Genomic DNA, 20,371 nt, shown 5'->3' on the forward strand with positions numbered 1-20,371 from the left:
AAGAGCGGTATGGGGAGGGTGAGATTATTTACTGCCCCATCTTGGTGGCTTCATCACATTCCTATTCACGGAGCCAACAAAAATGCTTTAAAAAAGGTCTTTGGAGCTCAAGAAAAAGCTACGTAGTCTCATGACGATCAGAGAAAAAACCTTCTGCTCAAAGCCTGCCCGTAGGTTTATTATTTTTTGAACATTTCTGCTGTACTTCACAAACTCCTGCATGGTGTTTGTTTAGAAAACACACAGCTCCAGCCTCAGTCAGGACACAGGAAAGCTTGTGCACATCAAAATGCCCTGTGGCTTCAGGGAAGGTGCACAAAGCTGAGAGCCAGGAGGTTATGAGTTACCTCGTCTGTACGCCAAAGCTTTGTTGATAGAAATCTGCTTTTGTCAACATAGCCGGGGGGGTGCCTGCAGACAGTACTTCCAAACTGACAAAACTCCAAGTTTCTGTTTGTAGAATAGCCTCACCTGCCTGCGTGATGTCAGCTTACCACAGCCCCTGGGTACGGGAAAAGATCCATGCCTCAGCCAGCTCCAGCAGTCCTGCAAGCACCGATGCTCGCTCCGCCGACTGCAGGTTTCAACTCAAACTGACTGGAAGCCTGCCTTCCTCTTTAAATCATCGTTTCTTCAAGCGTGCTGTCATTTTTGGTGCCTGTGAGTGAGCAAATGAATGTGGCACCGAACTCCCAAGGGTGTTCCCAATCCCACTGTGCCCACCTGGAGCAGAGCTGGGGTCCTCAGCCGCTTCAAACCCTAACTGGGGGAAAACTGTGTGGGGGCGTCTTCAGAGAAACCTCTGTAATTGCAACACACATGAAAAGAGCCTGAAGTGTGCAGGTCCGGGGGTGTTGGGGCTACCGGCAAGATGAAAAACAGTGCAGGGCCAAAGCTAACGATCCCCCCAAGGCTTGTAACTGCGCAGTCTGAAATATTCGGTGCTGCAGGGCTTCTGTTGCCTCCTGCCCTTTCTTCTCCTCCTGGGAGCTGTGCAAGAGTCTAACCCTTAGCTTGTCCTCCCTGCAGATCTTTTAAGATAGCTTACGCCATGGGAAGCAGCGATGATCCTATTGACAAGCAGTGAAAAAGGAACGATGCTGATCTCCAGCACCTCCCCAGATGACAATCTGCTTAATACCCGTGCACCAAAGCCAGTGCCGGTTGCGACAGAGAAAGAGTGGCATGGACAGAAGAGACAGCCTGAAAAATAACAGCTTTTATTGCTCCTTGCCCTGATCATGTGCTGACTTTCTCCTGGGCACCGCATGCTCCCCCAGCACAGCTTGGGTTTGGTGCTTTTTCACTCTCTATATGCTGGTAGCTCAGGGGCTAGAGAGGGGACGAGGGCTGTGTTTTCTAGCTCCTGGCTCTCCTTGCTGTATCAGGGTGCTGTCACTCTGGGATATGTTCTTCGAAGCTCTCATTTGTCCAGAAAGGATGTCCCTTTATCTCAGCCAGGATGCCCAGGAAACACTCGCACGCTCTTCTTGAGGTTCCCCGTCCCTGAGCTGTTCCTTCACCTGTGGTGTGACTCTCTCTGCCTCTCTCTAAGCACTTAAAGCTCAGCAAAATGCCGAAGCCTGGCCTCCAAAAGCACTGGGATTTGGGGTTTTTTTTCTGCCCTCTGCTCAGCCACAGCTGGAAAACAGAAGGCAATAAAGAGATAAAATGGTATTTTCTGCCCAGCACTCGCTGCACAGGCCTGCCCATGCCTCCTAGCAAGAGAACAGCGAGTACCTTGCTGACTTACCATGGCAGCGCTGCTAGGCGCACCAGCAACAAGATTTCTCTCCAGGCAGCTTTCCCACTGCACCGCTTGTGTGAAAAACCGAGGCAGAAGCGTTGGGAGTTGGCAAGAATTACGCTGAAAGCAAAGAGAAATAAATAAGTAAGCATCCTGGCTCTTTTTCACTGGCATCCCTCAGCACGTGGTAAGGGCACAGCATCTCCGGTTGCCGTAGAGCTCTTGGCAATGCACAGGCATTCAAACAGAGATGGAGATAGTTTACAGAGCTGGTGAATAGATCAGATGCTGCAAAGGGTGAAAAGACCAAATGCGGTGTGGACTTTGAGGAGCGGCAAAAGGCATTAAGCAACTCTGAATTCTGACAACAAACAGAAATCCTGCAGAAGCTGCTTGACCACCAAACCCGGCTTGGGTGATGGATATACAGCAGTGTCGTGCAGCGCATTCGGGTGTTCTGATTTTGACCGGCTTTCCAGGCTCCGTGCCCAAAATACTAGGCCCAGAACTGGCCGGGAGAGGGTGGGAGGAAGCTGCGGCACCATGTGAGGAGCTCTCTCCTCTCTTCCAGACCGCGTCTCCTGCAGCTGGAGGTGTGCCATGCTGGCACCAGCTTGGCAAACCATACGCTCTGCTGCCTGCTATGAGTCACTGTTATTACCGTCAGCAGAACCCCGCCGTAGCCCCTTTGTCTAATCTTTTCTATGGTCTTATGATGATTTTTTTTTCCGTGCTTCACAGCTTTTATTGCTGCAGCCTTATTAGCCCTTTTTCATAGGCGTAAAGGATTCTTCGTCTCATAAGACACCACATGACCCAAGAGGATGTCCAAAGCTGTTCCCGCTAGAAGTAGGAATGAAAGCCAGGCTCTAATATAACAGCTTTAATTTCCATCCATTAATTACAGGCACAGACAACATTACAATCACTGGTTTACCGTTTGCAAACTTGAATGTAAAAAGAGACCCTGCGTATTACTTGTCCTTATCCTTTGCTCATTCTGTCCCATTACTACATTTCCCTGCAGAAATACATCATCGATCTCGCGTACAGGACAGCACAGCAGTTTGTTTGGGATGGCAAGCATAAAGAAGCAATACCTGCAGCTTTGCACGCGCTGCGTTTCGGTACTGAAGTGTACGGCTCAAATTCTGTGCAATTGGTGCCTGCTTATCTCCTCTTGGCTGAGGCCTCCGCTGGTAAGTATTGTCTAAATAGTAACGCTGGCAAGGGCAAGACCTCCCTTGGGTCAGGTTTCTGGTTTCCTTTTACCACCAGGGAAGGACCAGCTCTGCGTTTCAACATTGTGCCGTGTCTCTACCCTACCCTGCCCTGCCTCAAGGGCATTTCGCAGAGATTTGAGAAGTCAAACCCACACACACACACACACACACCCTTTTCTGTGTGGGTCTGGGGAAAAGAATCACTCATTGGTGATGAGAGATCAATGGAAGCAAATGAAATGTTTTCTCCATCTCTACTGATTCCCACAAGAGAAGCAGTATGAAAATCTTTTCTTTACTTCTGTGGCTCCGTATGACTCTCAAAAGCTTTACGTTCCCGAGGGTGGTTGGTTGCGCTCTTATCTCAGGGACCCAGCAAACATTTCTGAGGCCATTGCATCAGAGGAATGCCTCAGTTCATTCACAAAAGCGCGCTCTGCCTGAAGCGGAGCTTTCTCTCATTGACTGTATGCTTTATAAAAAAAGAGTCAAATTAGGACTCTGCATGTGGAGAGCTGCTCTCCCCAGCTGCAGACGTAAAGGACTGAGAAATTGCTGTAAATCACTGCCATTACAGGAGTACACACAATGCTCTGCTGGCAGAATTGAGCTATCTCAAGGATTGTCGTAAATGGCGTGGCGAGAGAAGGGGAAAAAAAAAAATCCCATGAGTAATTCTAGTGTGATAATACAGGAGTCATTAGTGGCTGCCTGTAGCTAACCCGTTTTGAACACGTGTTTCAGAGGCATTGAATGCAGTACACAGTTTCTGCCTTCTCTTGTAGCTCTAGACACTCAGCTGGTCTGTAAATTAGATTCTGAACACCTGCTTGACTAAGGAGCACTCGGGAGAGACGTGGGGAAGCCACAAACTAGGTCTCCGTATCAAACTACTGCGCAGGGATAGCAGGCAGTATTCTCTAAATTTCTAAATAAAAAACCTGCTCTTTAGCCTGCTTATTTCTACGTGTCATTTCAGGTGTTGGCAATCTTCTGGAGGCATCTAAATATCTCTCCCAAGCTCAGTGGATTGTCCTGGGAACTCCAGGCTGCAGTGCTGCTGTTCAGTATAAATTACACCGTAGCCTGGGCCTTTTCTATGCCACTGAAGGAAACTTTGAACAGGCTTTATATCACCTGGCGAATGATGTAAGCCCACTCAAATACAGAAACCCTTCAATTTTTCTTCCTTCTCTAACGCTTCCAGATGGGTATGAAAACCCCAGAGGGCAGATTGGTATTCCTGACTTCAGGTACCGAGAGGGTACGCGTTACAAACACCCAAACTCTCTAGATCCTGTGTGCCCATGTGTTGGCCAAAGTTGTTTTTTATCAGTTATCCTGAAGTGACACACACCTTGTCCTCACTGCATCTGCTTAAAAATTTATCTGTCGGCTTTGTTACAGTACTGAGATGAACAGACATTCCTACCCCAAACGGGTATAGTCAACAGATAAGTTACTTTATATTTTGGCTGTCATTTTCCTCAATACTTTCTTGTTAGGCAGCGATTCTCTGTCAGCCGTTATTTAAAGATTGCTTTATTTAACTATTTAAATGTCTGGTTCAATAGCGTTTTCCCCAATTCGATCTTTTTAGCCACGGGAGCAGTTTGTCAAATGCGAAGTGGTTATTACCACCTGTGCTCCTGAGGATGCTTTGCCTGTCATTTGATCCTCCAAAGGCAGATGAACTTCGCGACATCCTATTTATGTCCCATGTCGCCTAAATTTATCCAGTGCAGAGTGATGCATACCCACTACTGTTGAATTTGATAGTGGCTTTGTGTGGGCGTAAATGATGACATACGGCTGAGGAGAATTAGATCCTTTCTATTATAGTATATACAACCCTGTCTTTGCTTAGTCTGGAAACCTCTGGGGAGATTCCCCGCTGTGCCCTTGGTTTTTTTCGGTACCCTAAATCTGCTGCCTGAAAGGGCGTCAGGTAATAGGGCTTTTTTTTTTTTTTTTTTGCTATTAGCGAGTCGCTGGGCTACGTCAGAGCAGCCCAGGACCTGCCTGAACTTTGGCTGCGTGTCTGAGATCTGCTGAGAGTCACACGCCAGCTCAGAATAGCTGGAATGCACCGCTGCCTTCCCGCTCCCCCGGCTTTGGCTGGGGCTGCGGGGGGAGAAACGGGCGCCGCGGGCAGGGCTGGGGGAGCTGAAAAGCGGCAGCGGGTCGGGCGTTTGGAGACATGAGGCGTACGGGTTGCACAGCGAGGGGAGGAGACGCGGGAGACCTGCTTCAGCGGGGTAACACGTTGTGATAAGATTCCTGTGCCCCAACGAGAGGGGGATTTGGGGGCGTTGCATTCCCTCACATAAAACTCAAAATACAGCTTTTTTAGTACTACATTTTACCATCTTAATCAGGTATAACTAATGCAATAGTTTCACAGAAAAAAAAAAAAAGGAGGAATGCTTGCAATATATTAATCCATAGTGAAAAATTTCCCAGGTTTGATATGAACGTTAAACTACAGCTTTTTGTCTTTTTTAATATGGATTTCAGATTTACCTTGCTAGTTCTACATTTGGAGTCAAATCTGTTGAGGCCTCTGGAGGGTATTTCCACATGGCCAATGTTTTCTTTCGCCAGAACAAAATGGATGTAGCAAACTCACTCTATGCCAAGGTTGGTAAAACCAAAGGTCATCCTCTATATATTTCTCAGTTTTTTTCTGTGCTCTTTCCAATATTTTTCCTGTTTGTGACTGCCTTTAATATGATGGTGACCATATCAAGTGCCAGCGGTGCCTTTAGGGTCAATATCAGAAACCCTTTTTATACTTTAATATTTCTCTGCGTTTAAACCAGGAGGGATAAATCTTGAACTTGGTTACAAATTGTTATTCAACTTGTCTTCAATTTGGGCAGCCAAACCTTGTTAAAAAATAGCTGGGCTACCAAAATACCCCACGCCGGAGGTTAGAGAGAGTCCTGCAAGTAGAGAGGGTGGCCAAGGAGTTCCCGTGGCTGGGGAAGGGTCGCTGAGCAGCGATGGGATACAAACGAGCCATGTAAAATTTCCACTGAGAATCAATGAAAAGTCACACTGATAAAAGGTTGTCAGGACAGAATGCTCAAAGGAGAGAAGTGACAATTAAGCTACTCGCTCTAATAACTGAACAAAGAATAAGCTTTCATTTGTTTAGCTTGGTTTTCTGTGGAAAGGCTTTGGCCGCTGTGCAATCCACCTCCGTTCCCCTCGCAGACTTCAACCACATTTGCTTTTGGTGGAGAATTTAGTTAGATTTGTTCAAGTTTGATGAAAATTCATGGTGAGATGGAGAAAGGAGCTTCCAACTAAGGCTGCCACTGGGACAAGAGCGGTCAGATCTCTCCGCGAAACATCCAGCTTGGCAGCAGCCAGCTCACTAACCAGCCGGTGCTCCGGTTCTTGTGGCAGGGCCGGGCATCGCGGGACGCATTGTTTATAGAACAACTCGTTGCTAAATACCATCTATTCATACAAGCGAAATAATTCATTTGCTTCCTGATAGGTAACCGACATCTGGCGTGCCTTTCTTGTGAAGTCAGTTCAAACGCAGGAGCAAATTCTCAAGTCACGACCGGAAATGTCTCCATTCGCCGGGGACAAGGAAGTCAGCGAAGACCGTATGAGTAAGCGCCGCTATTGCGCAGAACCGTTTGGAAGACGGGATTTTAAGGAATCCCTCTATCCTGTCGTTCATATTTACAGCGTTGGGTTTTGCGTGGCAGTTCTGTAGACCAAATTGAATCGGAATCGTGGGTATTTCTGACATTGGCGCTCAGTGGATTGTGCTCGATGAAACAAACGAGGCCGCTTTAGGAACGAGGGTGTTCAAGTGGAAACACAGCTTTGCCCTTTTGTTTATGGGCTCCTTTTCACAGCGCCCGTGGCGGTGACTGGAACAATACAAGATTTTGCCTTTCAGGATTCAATTCCACTTCAACATTCTCATTTCTCCACAGCTCCTTTGTCTCCATTTAATTATGTGAAAGTGTCGTTTCATCTCACTTAGGCAGGTTTACAACTCTATCTTGTGAAGCAGTAGGACACGATGGAATAGCACGTGCCGATAATGGGATGTATTAATGTGGAGAGTGCTCTCGGGAGAGAAGGTGGGGAATCCCTCGCTGGGACATAAAGCAGCAGGATGTACGCTAGTGTGCGTGGCACTACCCTGCGCTCCACTCAAGTCAGACTAAACTCTCGTCCTTCTCTTCTTTCTACCATCCATGCTTGTAAGAATATTGTCCGGGGTGTATTGTTTCTGTAAACCCCCTGGCATTGTCTCCATCCAGAAGGAACCACACCAGGACAGGGATACACGATACCATCATTGCTTATGACGGGAGTAGGAAAGTTGCTCTTTTCATGCAGCTGTTATGACTCCACATCCTTACTAAAGGCTAATCAACCCAATTACCGATGGGATGAAAAGATATCTGTTAATGGGTGTGGAATTTGCATGGAGCTGGGATACCGCATTGATGCTTGTCGTAGAAATGCTTTGATGTCTAGAAGAGATAATTGGACAGTTTTGAATATATTATCTTGCCTGCATACATCCAACAAGATCATTTCATTCTCGATGCAGCTGAAGCCCAGCAAGCAGAAGCAGTCCGAGTGCTGAACGCAGTATTGGACATCAGGGAACAGGCACCAAAGCAACAACTCGGGGAAACTGCCAGGGTTCTGCACGCGCTTGCCATGCTTTATTACCTGATCTCGGATTTACCAAAGGTAAGTTTCATCTGGTGCAAGGGTCCAGGAGTGATCCCTAACCCTGTTTCAGTGCTCACCCTGACCCATGAAGCCTGTGTTCGCCCGGCACCTCTCCTGAGCCCACAACAGTCTTGTCACCTTGGGTGACCGAGGACAAAGCTGCCTCAGGAGCTCTGCTTGAAGCCAGCTCGGTCTCTGCCGGGCCATCTGCAGTGGATGCCGTAGTTACCCACATTTTCTGGGTTCCTCCTTCATCTGGGATATCCTGGCAGAGCAGCTGCCGTCGCAGGCTGCACGTAGACATCAGGTGGGATGTTACGCAGCGAGCAAGGCACGGGCCTCGCACATGTCTCTCCTTGAGCCAGACTCCTTGTAATTACCGTGACGCTCGTGTAGGTTCACTCGTTTGGACCCTGTAATTTGGTTTTGAATTTGCACCTCTGTATTTTTATGTATCTATGACTAAAAATTTCACATGCTGATTTCAGAGGGCCCAGTTCTCTGCCTTAAAACCCATTGATTTTGAGGAAGCGCTGAGTAGTGACCATCTGGAAATCAGGCCTCTTTGTTCCGGCTCAGCGCTCAAATGCCCAAATTTCTTCTGCCTGTGTGTTGGAGGGTGAAAATACAGATTAGTGATGGTCCCTTCGTTGTATCAGAGAAAGCAGTAATGATGTGAGTCAGTGTTTGGAAGACACAAAGAAACAAATTCAAATTAGAAAAAAAGGCAAAGCTTTCTAATTGTGGGAATGTCTAATCCCTGGCAGAGCTACCGAGGGAAATGAGGGATTTAGTTCAGATCGAGTCGGTACAACTGGGTTTTTTTCCCTGAAATAGCTTTGGGAATGCTCAGAGGAGCTGCTGTGTTAGACGGGAGGTAACGATCTGCAGCGCGGGGGGCTGGGGTTGGTAATCTCTTGTCTGCACCACTGTATCCTAAATATGATACCTGTTGGCAGCTTTACTCTCTCCTGTAAAGCAGCTTGTGCAGGTCACCCTCGGCGGCAGGCGGCTGCGTGGCTGGAGCCGGGATCTGCTCCGCCGCCGCTGTTCCAATGAGCCCCTGCAGGTATTTCAACCGCCCCTTGAGAAAAGGCAAATTCCTGACAATTCCTTTGTCTTTTCCCTTTGGTTCCAGGCTCGTGAGGCGGCGGTGAGAGCCTTGGACCTGGTGAAACAGCTGCCCCAACAGGAGTCTGTAGAAACCATCGGTCATTTGTTAAAGTTGATTAACGCCAAGCTGTCCTGCACGAAATAAAGAACTCTTTCTACCAGAGGCAGGTGTTTGGCTGGGTTATCTGTGTCACCGGGCTGCTGGAAACAAAAGGCGTTATGAGGCGTAGGGTCCTTTCTGCCGCTGCTGTCATTCCAGATGTGTCCCTTTCTGTCTCAAGGTGATTCAAAATTAAACATTTTGGTGTCAATTCATGTTCTCGTGCTGCTCGACCTTACGGAGTAACAGCGGCGGGCAGGGGGAGAGGGGAAACACCCACAACCAACACACAGTTCATAAATCATTATCTAATGATTTATGAATAAGCAAACAGCCTCTTACGTCCTCACGGTGTCTGTCCAGAAGCTGAGACCAGCTAAGGTGTGTTTGTTACCGGTTTCCTCAAATTTGCCTTTCAGTTTGAGGAGGGAGATAGCAGGGAGGGACGCGGGGAAGGTCCTCGCTGCGTACCCAGCCTGGGTGGTTGTCATCTGCTCCCCAGGACCTGGTTGGGCTTGATCCGCCCATCTCCAAATCTCCATTCTCTCTTTTTGCAGCGTTTTAGAGGAATCTCGCAGCTCTGGGCACCAAGGGACTTGCTTGTTCCACTCGTGGAAGAACTTGCATCCAGGAGGGACCCTGAGAATGGCATGAGGGACCAGAAGCAGTCGTGAGGGAAAGGATTAAAAGGCCAGCTGGCTCCCAGCAGAGCTTACAGCCCAAAGGAGACATGGTTTCCTCATGGCTGCGAGCTCACCAGCGCGCAGGCATCCCGTTAACTCTGACGCCAACCTCAAGAGGAGGAAGTCCCTCATGTCACTGGGTGCTTCTGCCCACAGATCTCCGCTGAGCACATGCCCAGCCTGCAGCGCTCCCGGGCTTCTGCCCTGGAGAGCAGCGAGAAGACGGGCAGGGCAGAGGGTCTGCGTGACCCTCAGTGTGGAAGTCGGAGAAGGGCTTGAGGAGACCCCGGGAGAACGAGACAGGACGTGGTCTGTGTGCTGAGCTCAGTTCAGAGGCCGAAGCATGTGACAGCCTCGCACAGCTGGGAAAGAGGTTAAGGGAAACTCGCCCTGCTGCTCAGGTCTGAATTCAGCTGAGCTTTAAGCCTACGATTAAGTCTCATTTACTTCAGGAGGATTTATGAGTGCATTTAATTGCCTCGCTGAATTGGGATGGAGTCAAGTACGCTTTCTAAATGCTTCGTCAAGCTGGGACCTGAGCAATTAGAAGGGATTGATGCTGCTGGTAGAGGGAAAGGCTCCGCTTCAGCGCAGCTTTCGTTACAGGGGGCGGTTGGGGTGCACGAGGGGCCCCACGGCAGACGGGTGGGAGACTTCCCAGCACTCCCAGGGGAGACGCTGGTGTGGACACGTCCGCCCTCAGTGGGTCTCTCCATGGCCGGAACGACCACCTCTGTGGGAAGAGGGGGGACACCGGGGCGGGGGGAGCAGTGTGGGGGGATGACACACACTGCGCCTGCTGGCACAGTGCCTCGGGCCACGGAGGATTTGGGTCACCGTGGCCGGGGATTTGGAGCTGTGGGCTGGATGGTGGCGGTAATCCCTGGGGACGCTCTGCAGCCAGGCTGAGCCTGCCCGATGTGCCGGGCCAGCGGCCCCCTGTCACCGCTCCGGGATGGTTTAACACCTTAAAAGACAGTGTGAAAATTAACTTTGTGTGGAGCTGAGCATCTCCAGGAGCGGTGACGGGTGAGGGCCAGGAGCGGCAATAGTAGCACGGGTGATGCAATGAGCCCTGGGCAAATAAAGGACATTTTTGGGAGCTTTGAAAGATTTTACAAGAGCGATTTCCTCCGACATGCTGCAACAGCCATTTCCAGAGTGTGCACTTCAGGGCAAAGAGACATTTCAATAAATAGAAAAAAAAAGGCCTGAAGTGACCAAGATCAGCGTTTCTTCGCCCGAAAGTGTTCAGACTTGCAGCTCTTGGCGCTTCATCTGTTAAAGGGGAATGAAAAAAATTCGCTGAGAAGCAGCAACGGGTGCTCACAGCAACGGGCAAGAGCTCCATCCTGAATGATCAGTGCTACCGTCAGGGACCCCCGTGGGTAAGGTGCAGGGGGCAATTAAAACCCCATCATACAGCCAGGGAGGGCGTGTGGGTCTCGTGGAGGAACAGCGTTGCAGGGACCTGCGCTCACCAGCCCGTTGGGCTGCATCCTGCTCCGGTGGGGAGCGAGGAGCTCCAGAGGGGCAGGGCTGCTCCAGTCCCGGCAAACCCCAAGTTTAGGAAAGGTGCCAGGAGCCACGTCCCCAAAAACAGAGTTTGAAAGCGGTGCCAAAGCAGGGGAGATGGGGCAGGGGCGGCAATTTGCCATCCCGGCTCCAGTGGGATTGCCCACAATGCCACACCAGGAGCTACGAGGGAGCCGGGTCAGCACCGGCCCAAGTGACAGGAGGAGGAAGAGGAGGTCGAGGAGGGGAGGAAGGATGGGGGGGCCACGACACCCCCAGCTCCCCACCCCTCCCGGAGGCGAAATGAAGGCACGGGAGGCGGCGGGCGGGGTCGCTGCACACATTCTCCTTTATTGTTAGCACACCACACACCTTCCTCTTGGCACTTATTTTTATGTATTTCTTTAAAAAAAAAAATAAAGCCCACACAGGTGCTGTGCTGCGCAGAGGCGCGACGAGTTGATCACAGGGTAGGTTTATATTTTTATTTATTCCCCCCCCCTCCAAGCTTTGTTTTCTTTCAAGTGTGGTCAAGTGTAATCACTTCCAAAACAGAGAAATAAGTTAAAATAAAAAGAAATACTGTATTTAAAAAAAAAAACACAACAAACCCTGCTTCTGGCTTGGGGAATGTGCCAGTAGCTCCCCCAGCAGCTGCACATGGGGGAAGGGATGCTTTCTGTGGGGGGGGGTTGGTGGTTTTTTTTTTGTTTTTTTTTGAGAAGGACAGTATATCTCTTTTTTTGTTTTTTAATATACTACAGCCTGGAATTCAGTGCAATAGATACAACTACAGTGCAGGTACTGAGCTATACAAAAGTCATCCTACCCATGTACAAGCGGTTTTAGTCGCTATAGAAACTATTCCTTTGCGTCTGTACCTTTTTGTATACATTATACAACGTGAATATACTCCGAGAATATTTACAGTACTTCGCTTGTCAAATCAGAAACGCTATAACTTAAACGTCTACTATTAACAACCATTGAACAAAAATATATATAATATAAATATCTTCCAGTCTATACACAGAGCGGGAAACGGATGCGTCCGCGTGAGGAGGGATTTTGGTGAGGCCGGGACTGGAGGCGGTAGCGATGAGGGGGGGGCGTTTGCTGTAGTGTGTGGCAAATATTGCCGAGATTAACCCCCAAAAAAATAAGAGAGACACAAACACACCCCTCCTCCCCGTTTTCCCCTCCCGGGTGAAATTCAGGCAGAGGAAGAAGAGCGGCCGCTCCGCGCACTGCTGCAGGACAGCGACCGGCCTCAGCGCCGGGAAATGCCCCTCTGCGAACCCACCGGGGGCATGAAATCAATTAGACTGCTTTAAAAAACAACTCGTTTTGTCTTCTTTTTTTTAAAAAAAAAAAAAAAAAAAGAAAAAGAAATCGTTGGTTGAGATTTAGTCAGTTTACGTGATTTTTTTTTTTCCCCCCCTACAATTAGAACATTAAAAAAACCGTTAAGTTTCCAGCTTTAAAAACTTTCACTACGTGATTTCTCGTTAAATAACCTATCGCGTCGTTAAAAAAATGGGAGCCGCCCTCCCGCTGGCGGAGGCTGGGTGGTTGGTTTGTAAAACATCTATTGGCTTTGAAATCCTGGACGCGAAACCAGCTAAAAAAAAAAAACAAACAAAAAAACAAAAAAAAAACCACCCCAAAAAAAAACCAAAACCACAACTGATTATATTCTACAATATCTGTTGACTTCCAGAGGGGGAGGCTGGAAGAGGGGGGGGTCTGCGCAAGGGCCACCCTCCCCCCCGGCTCCCTCCTTCCTGGTTCCTGTACGAAGCATTTTAAAAAATTAAAACCCAAACTCAGGAGAGAAGGTGGGCGGCCGGGCGGGGCCACAGGCAGGGTTAGACCTGGGAGTCGGCGCCCAAACTGTGAAACTCATCCGGGGTTTTGTCGCTCTGGCTCGCTCCCCCCTGCCGGAAACCCGAAGCGATCTCGTCGAAGGTCCGACCCTTCGTCTCCGGCACCTTGAAGTAGGTGAAGATGAAGAAGAGGACGAGCAGCACTGTGAAGATGATGAAGACGTAGGAGCCACAGAGTTGCTGGGCGGGAGGAAAGAGGAGGAAGATGTGAGCACGGGGATGGAGATAGTGCTCAGGAGGAGAGTGACGGACCACAGCTGATGGACCATCTAGTGGCCACCCAGACCCACCGGGATGGTCCACGTCCTGGTTTCTCCTTCCCTTTCATAGAGTTTCTCAAGTTGGAGGAACCCATAAGGATCACCAGCCCCCTGCTCCCTCCACAGATCCCGGGATCCAGCCCTCTCCCCAGGGAAGTTCACCCAACCAAACCATCTCAGCCCAGCTTGTAGGGCTCAAGAGAAGTCACACAACCCAACTGGTGCCAGGCTGGCAGCCCCAACCCTGTTCCCACCAAGAGCATCAGGAGAGGATTACCGCAATGTACTGGAAGCCCATGCCCACAATGAAGTTCGAGGTCCAGTTGGACAGTCCGGCAACAGCAAAGGCAGCGGGACGAGGGCCTTGGCTGAACAGTTCTGCCACGATAAACCAAGGGATGGGGCCTGGGCCGATCTCAAAGAAGGCCACGAAACCGAAGATGGCCACGATGCTGAGGTAGGACATCCAGGGCATTTGGTCCTAGTCCAAGGGAGAGAGAGAGAAGATTGGTTTCTGAAGGGGGATGAAGCATCCGGCCATCCCAGATGGTGAGACTCAAGGCAGCGTGGTGCTGGCAGAGGAGCCATGAGGTTTCTCCAGATCAGAGACTGAATTTCTGGGACCTCAGGAGAGATGTGGGCAACAGGGACCGCTCAGCCATCACCTCTAGGAGATGAGGTCCTTCCTCCTCTCCAACCAGACCGCCCCCCCCACCTCAAAGCCACCACAGCGAGGGGCAGTGCACCAGGACCTCCTCCCAGCCCACCCATCCCCTCAAGACCCATCACTCACCAACAGCGTCAGGGCAATGGTCATGAGCACCGCACATCCTGCCATCCCCGCCAGGCCGATGAGGTGGAGGGTCCTGCGTCCGGCTCGTTCCACCACGAAGAGCTGTCGGATGGAGACACATGTCCATCAGCACGTCCCTGGCCTGAGGGAAAGCCCCCTTCCCACCACATTCCCTGGTGAGAGCTTGGTGGGCCAAAACTCACCGAAACGACTGTGAAAGCTGTATTCACCACACCGGAGCCAATGGTGGCGTAGACGGGCTGCTCCACGCCAGACTTCTCAAAGATGCTGGTGGAGTAGTAGAAGACCTACAAAGGGCACGGATGTCAGGTCTGGCATCAACCCACCAGGTGATGCTGACCTGGAACCAGCACAACCCAAGTTCTGGGTGAAACAAGCTGAGCCCGCGGCACCCCCAAAACTCACTGCATTGATCCCCGAGAGCTGCTGGGACAGCTGCAGGACAATCGCGATGAGGATGGGCTGGCGATACATGGGGGAACGGAAGAGCTCCATTATGGTGACCTTCTTCTCCCTCATCATTTGCCGGCTCTCCTCCTTCATCTCCTGGAGGTCACTGCTGACGTCCGTCGTGCCCCGCAGCTTCTTGAGGACTAAGGGGAAGAGGTGGAGTCAGGAGCAGCTGAGGACCCTCCCAAGTGGTGGGACGAGCTCGGGGATGGTGGTCACTCACCGCTCTTGGCTTTGTTCTCCTCGTTGCGGTTGATGAGGAGGAAGCGGGGGCTCTCGGGGGCAAAGGGCAGGATGATGCACTGTAGCAGGGCAGGGACGAAGATGAACCCCAGGAGCAGCGGCCAGAGCGAGTCGTTTCCCATGATCAAGTCCAAACCAAACACCTGAGGACAAGAGGGGTTGAGCCACCCTTTCCCAGCTCAGGTTGGGCCCAACTCTGCTGTCCATGGGTGCACCCCCATGGACACCCACCAGAGGGGCACAGACAGCTATGCTGCTTCCAGGTGGCCAACAGGCATCATATCATGATGCTGTCCATGCCAACCCTTAAGATCTCCCAGCATTCGTGCTCCTGCTGAGCTCAGGTCCATCCCGAAGGACCATGCAGACCCACAGCACAAGCAACACTTCGTGCCGCTGCACTAAGCCCCATCCCCTGCAGACCCTGATGAACATCAGCATCAAAGATGGGGGAACCCTACAGCCAGTTCTCCGGCACTCACCTGTGCAATGAGGATGCCCAAGACGATGCCAAGCTGGTGGAAAGTCCCCAACGCGCCCCGCAGTGCAGTGGGTGACACCTCGCCCACGTACATGGGCACAAAACCAGTGGTGAGACCGGAGTAGAGGCCAATAATGAAACGGCCGAGGATGAGCATCTCGAAGGAAAAAGCCATCTTTGAAAAGCCCATGAGGACAGCAGATACGAAGGCAAGAACATTGGACATCAGCATGGAGTTGCGCCTGGGGAGGGAAGGGAGGAGGGTGATGAGGACCACGGGGGTCGGAGAGGCTTGAAGGGGCATCAGGAGAACCCAAACACCAGCTCTTGGCAGGAGGGAGGTGTCCTTGGGATGCTGGGGTGGGGTGAGGCTGTACAACCTCCCCATCAGGGTCCACCACACTCGGTGCTCACCGTCCGAAGCGATTGACAAAGAGCCCCACGGAAAAGGATCCAATCATGCCTCCGACAGAGAAGATGGCGACAGAGAGGGACCAGAGCGTGGTGAGGGTGGCAGGGCTGATGGGTTCCTCATATCGGTATAGCCAGGTACGGTTGTAGAAGTCCTCGATCACCTGTGGAAGAGTGGGGGGAAGAAACAAAGCCATGGGTTAAAACCATCTCCATTTCATCTGTGCCACCGGTGTTACAAATTGCCCGGCCTCAGCCCAGCCACCTACAGACCCTTGGCCGGCGAGCGCAGCTCACAAGACGATGCATCACAGAGCCGGGAGCCGCCCAGCCACCGGGCCGGTGGCTCGGCTCCAACCCAAGGGAGGAAACCTGATGGGATGCGCCGGGGAAATGCAGCCGGACGGGTTCTGGTCTCGCCCTGCCGAGAGAGGCTTGGCGTTGCCAAAATACCTCTTTCGCCTCGCCGGGCGGGCACGGGGAGGTCACACTCTTCCCCGGGGCACGGGAGGTGGGGAGGGATGCCTCCATCCCCGGAGGAGAAGCAGCACAGGGGGGAGAAGATGGCAGAGATGCTGGAGGAAGGCGAGGAAGACAGCAGGGTTATCTGAGCAGCTGGAGGTGGCAGAGATCAATTCCCATCCCCCGGACACTCCCTCGAGCTTAATTTCTAGGTTTTTTTCTGCAATACTTCCATAACGCAATACGTCTGCCATAATTCTGCAACACTGCAATGCTTCTCAAATGCCAATGTACAAGACAGGCACTTGGTTTTAGCTACAGTCTTTCCAGAACACCCTTTTTAAATTTTTTTTTTTTTAAATGTATTTTTAAAGCCAGTCGACTGCTGAAAGCTTCAAGGAAGTTATTTAAGGGTCACCCATACCCAAACCAAAAAAGCAAAGGGTTCCATAATACGCTCAACCAGCCGATCTCTGGCTGGAAGGAGCAGAGATTTCAATGGACCTGCTGCTGGACATCAAAAGGCTCAAAGACCTCACTGCTTCGAAGGCTTTTGCACGTGCTCAGCTCCCAATTAAGTATTTGCACAATTGCACTTCATCTTCTAGTTTTCCCATTGTTTCAAGCACAAACAAGAGCCCCTGCCAGGGGCAACGCAAGAAATACACGCCGTGCTTCACTATAAATTTCAATATTGTAAATTTTTTTTGAAGTTGTGCCTCTTACAGAGCCCCTAAACCATTAGAATTTCAATATTTAGGTGATTTCATTTGCCTCCTACTTCACCTGGCGGTTTTGATGCTTTGGGGTTTTCCTCCCGACTTTTCCTAACATCACCAAAAGAAATAATTGATATTATTACTTGGCAATCCCAGGACTGGCTCACGTTCTCGGTGGGGACAAGCAGGTCTCTGCACACACCCCGCCAAACCTTGGGGTGCTCTAAATTCCTCCCTACTGTCCCAAAAGCCACCAGCTTACTCCCCTTGAAGCACAAAAAAAAAAAAAAAATTTAAATTAAAATTAATCCAAGTGACAGTGGGTGCCAGCTGAGCTATGCTAGGCTGTGCTTTGGCTTATCAAAAAATAAACACCCGAATACCCCCCTCTTGGCCCCTTTCCTCCTGCAAAAAAAAGGATGGATGGCAAAACCCACCACGAGCTGGTTGTTGGGAGAAGAGGAGATGAAAAATTATGAGTTTAAAGTGAGAAACATGAAAAAAAAAATTAATTGCATTTCTCAAAAGCTGGGGTTCCCTCCCCCCCCTCGCCCTCATTTCATTTCAGCTGAGTGTTTTCTACCAGCCCTCGCCCAGTTTCGGGCCGTCCCCTCCACACATCACGTCTGCAAACACCAAGCCGCTGTTTCAGCAGCGGGGAGGACTATATTAAGAGGACCACAAAAACGGTGCTCAGCCCTCCGCGTGAGAAAGGAGCCTTTCTGCAAGGCCGCCGGCTGCGAGGCGCTGCTGCCAGCAAACGCTGAGGTGCAGCGCTGCTGGAGCCAGGGGGATGATGCATCCCAGCCCCAATCCTGCACCTCAGTTCAGCCCAATACTGTGCCCCAGTTTATCCTGATGCATCTCCATGCTGCACCCCCATGCATCGCCAGCCCAACCCTGCGTGCTGATGCATCCCAATCCCAATGTGTCCCAAACCTGCACTCCAATGCATCCCCATCCCAATCTTGTGCCCTGCCTGCACCCTGACGCATCCTAATCCTGTGTCCTAGCCCAAATGCATCCCAACCCTTCACCCCAATTTATCCCAATCCTGCATCCCCATCCCAACCTGTGCACTGATCCATCCCAATCCCAATGCACCCCACACCCCAATGCACCCCCATCAATTCTGCACCCCAGTGCATCCCCATCCCAATCCTGCACCTCAGTCCCATGCCCCAGTGTGTCCCCACCTTTAAGGGAGATGAACCCCCATGCCCAGAGCATCCTGCTACCCAGGACAACACCCATCCTGCCTCCCCTCGTGCCCCCCCATACAGAGCACCCCAAATCCTTTCACCCATCAGCTCTGCACCCCAAACATAGCATCACTCACTGGGTGACTTGCCCCTAAAATACACAGCCCACGCCTGGCCCAAGCCCCAAGGGTTTAATCCTAAAACACACGAGGGAATCTGAGGCAACACCCATCGGGGGGTCTGTAGGGACCAGAGCTCAGTCTCAAGGGAAGACCCCAGCTCAGCCGTGGTCGCTGCCCACATCACCCAGATGCAGCATCTCCTGGGTCAGGGAAGGAAGGAGAAAAGTCCTTCAGCCACCAGGAAACGACACGCATCCTCGGGATGCAGGGCCGGGCCCCAACACAAGGCGGCAATTACAGAGCGCGCACTCCCCGCAGTGCTGGAGCTTGGGGAAAAATGAGGGCAGATGCCAGAAAGCAGCTCCTCAGCACGTTTCCAGGGATTTCCTATCTCCACGCCATTCCAAACATTGCTCCCATCGCCCGTCTGCAGAGGACGATGCTCACGGCTGGCCAAACGTGAACGTTACCAGCACAGGTCAGTCCAGGGGAAGGCGTGCACAGGTCAGAATTTTTCAGCAGGGCGATGCTTTTGGCAGAGGGATGCGTGCCCCATGGCCGTGGGCACAAGCACCGAGTCGCAGCCTCCAGCTGCATGAAATCCTGCTCAGGCCACTCACGGCGATTAAATACAACTTAATGCAATACCCCAAATAAAGGCAATGCGCATCTGGTTTGCCCTTTCCACGCTGATGGGGGTCTGGGAAGTTTTTGTACACTGTCTTCTCTCCCACAGGGAGTTTTTCAGTGCTCGAGATGAGATTTTGCAGCCCATTTGCTGGGAATGGGATTAATAATCTCACGGTGCAAGTCCTGCCTTCATGGTTTTAATTTTTGGGATGATGCACTAGAGGCTGCGATGATGCTCAGGGACAGGCTCTGCTCTCGCACAGCAGCCGCCAGACCCCGGTTTGTCCTTCGACACCTCGCCCTGGCAGCTGAGCTTTACCCAGGGCACACCGCGAGCACCACATGGGATTTCTGAGCTAACCCTTCCAAGCCTTTAACACGTCCAAAACCCATGTAATTTGAGGAAAGTCAAGTTTTTCAAGGCTCCCACATACCGACCAGTCGCTGGAGGGTCCTGGCGCTATACTAGGGGAAGCAGCAAACACCTCCCATGGTCATTTCCCCCCTTCGAGACAACTCAAACCCCGATTAGCTCCCAGACCTTCGCTAAGAGCCAAGGTTAAAAGTTACGCCGGTCCCACCCGGAGAGCATCCTGCACGCGTTCCTGGGATTTTTCCCGGCAAAAACGTTAAGCAAGGAGGAAACTAATTCTCCTGGGAAGGCGGGAGCTAAATAACTCCCTCGCAAATCCCATTACAGGCAGTAAGCTGCCTAGCGGGATGTACTATTTTAGCCGGGCTGGCAGCGGATGCAGGTTTGTTTTCAGGCACGGAGGGGGGGTGGAATTTTGCTACAGCCAGGTTGCTCGGCACACGCTTACCTTTTGCGGAGCGTTGATGACACCGGTGTTGTAGCCGAATTGCAAGGAACCCAGCACCGCTCCTCCCACGGCGAGCATCAGGCGAGCCGTCATCTGCAGGAAAAGGGCGCGGGGGGGCCGTCATCTGCAGGAAAAGGAAAAGGGGAAAAAAAAAAAAAAAAAAAGAGGGGTCAAACTTGGGGTGCCAGCTATGCCGGGGGGGGTTCTCCCCGGGAGCTCCAAGAGGAGGAGGGACGCTTGTAAGGTTGTTAACACAAATATCCATTATAAAAGAGAAAACTTGCTTTTTTTAGTGGCATCCACGTGGGCTAAGGGCAAAAAAATAATTGAAAAAATACTGGTTTGGTCTTAAAAAAAAAAAAAAAAAACCACTGTTTGGGGATTCCAGGAATTTTTTGCCTCCAGAGTGGGGCGGGAGGTTTTATCTGGGTTTGCAGGGTCCCCTCTGAGGGCTCCACGTGACACCTGGGCAGCATGCCAGCGCGAGATGCTTTTGGGGACGCCACGGTGACGCCGCCAGCCGGCCGAGCATCGTCCCGGCATCGGTGCAAGGATGCCCCGGACAGCCACCGCTAATGAAGTTTTTGCATCGAAGCCTAATTAACAGTCGCTAAGCAAAATCCCGGCTATTTGGCAAACCCTCCGCCCGCCTCCTCTTCCTCCTGCTTAAGCCAGAGCGACAATCAGAGCCTTGTTTGGGAGCAGGGTCAGGGCAGGCCAGCGCTTCGGCCACCTTCGTTAACGGCCCAATTATCCCAGGCAGGAGATTT

The 20,371-nt window shown here is 51.2% G+C and overlaps 3 protein-coding genes across 3 annotated transcripts in view; 1 reads left to right on the top strand and 2 right to left on the bottom strand.

The window, feature by feature from the left end:
• PPCS (phosphopantothenoylcysteine synthetase) overlaps positions 1-433 on the bottom strand; it is a 6,700-nt gene extending 6,267 nt beyond the window's left edge. The window contains exon 1 of the mRNA XM_009889466.1: positions 425-433. The gene's annotated coding sequence lies outside the window, so the exon portion shown is untranslated. The remainder of the gene's footprint in view (positions 1-424) is intronic.
• ZMYND12 (zinc finger, MYND-type containing 12) overlaps positions 1-8,947 on the top strand; it is an 11,276-nt gene extending 2,329 nt beyond the window's left edge. The window contains exons 3-8 of the mRNA XM_009889470.1: positions 2,775-2,946; positions 3,950-4,119; positions 5,488-5,610; positions 6,479-6,599; positions 7,562-7,707; positions 8,828-8,947. Of these exons, the coding sequence (XP_009887772.1) occupies positions 2,775-2,946; positions 3,950-4,119; positions 5,488-5,610; positions 6,479-6,599; positions 7,562-7,707; positions 8,828-8,947 (852 nt within the window). The remainder of the gene's footprint in view (positions 1-2,774; positions 2,947-3,949; positions 4,120-5,487; positions 5,611-6,478; positions 6,600-7,561; positions 7,708-8,827) is intronic.
• A 4,021-nt stretch (positions 8,948-12,968) lies between these two features.
• Positions 12,969-19,694, bottom strand: LOC104290372 (solute carrier family 2, facilitated glucose transporter member 1). Its single transcript, XM_009889467.1, has 9 exons — positions 19,602-19,694; positions 15,649-15,809; positions 15,236-15,476; positions 14,734-14,896; positions 14,466-14,653; positions 14,243-14,347; positions 14,040-14,141; positions 13,524-13,727; positions 12,969-13,166 (listed from the first exon to the last, which is right to left on the bottom strand). The coding sequence occupies exons 1-9, from the start codon at positions 19,692-19,694 to the stop codon at positions 12,969-12,971; spliced, it is 1,455 nt and encodes a 484-aa protein (XP_009887769.1).
• Positions 19,695-20,371: the final 677 nt, after the last annotated feature.

Source organism: Charadrius vociferus, unplaced genomic scaffold (assembly GCF_000708025.1).
Source record: "Charadrius vociferus isolate BGI_N301 unplaced genomic scaffold, ASM70802v2 scaffold1277, whole genome shotgun sequence".
Taxonomy (NCBI): Eukaryota; Metazoa; Chordata; class Aves; order Charadriiformes; family Charadriidae; genus Charadrius; species Charadrius vociferus.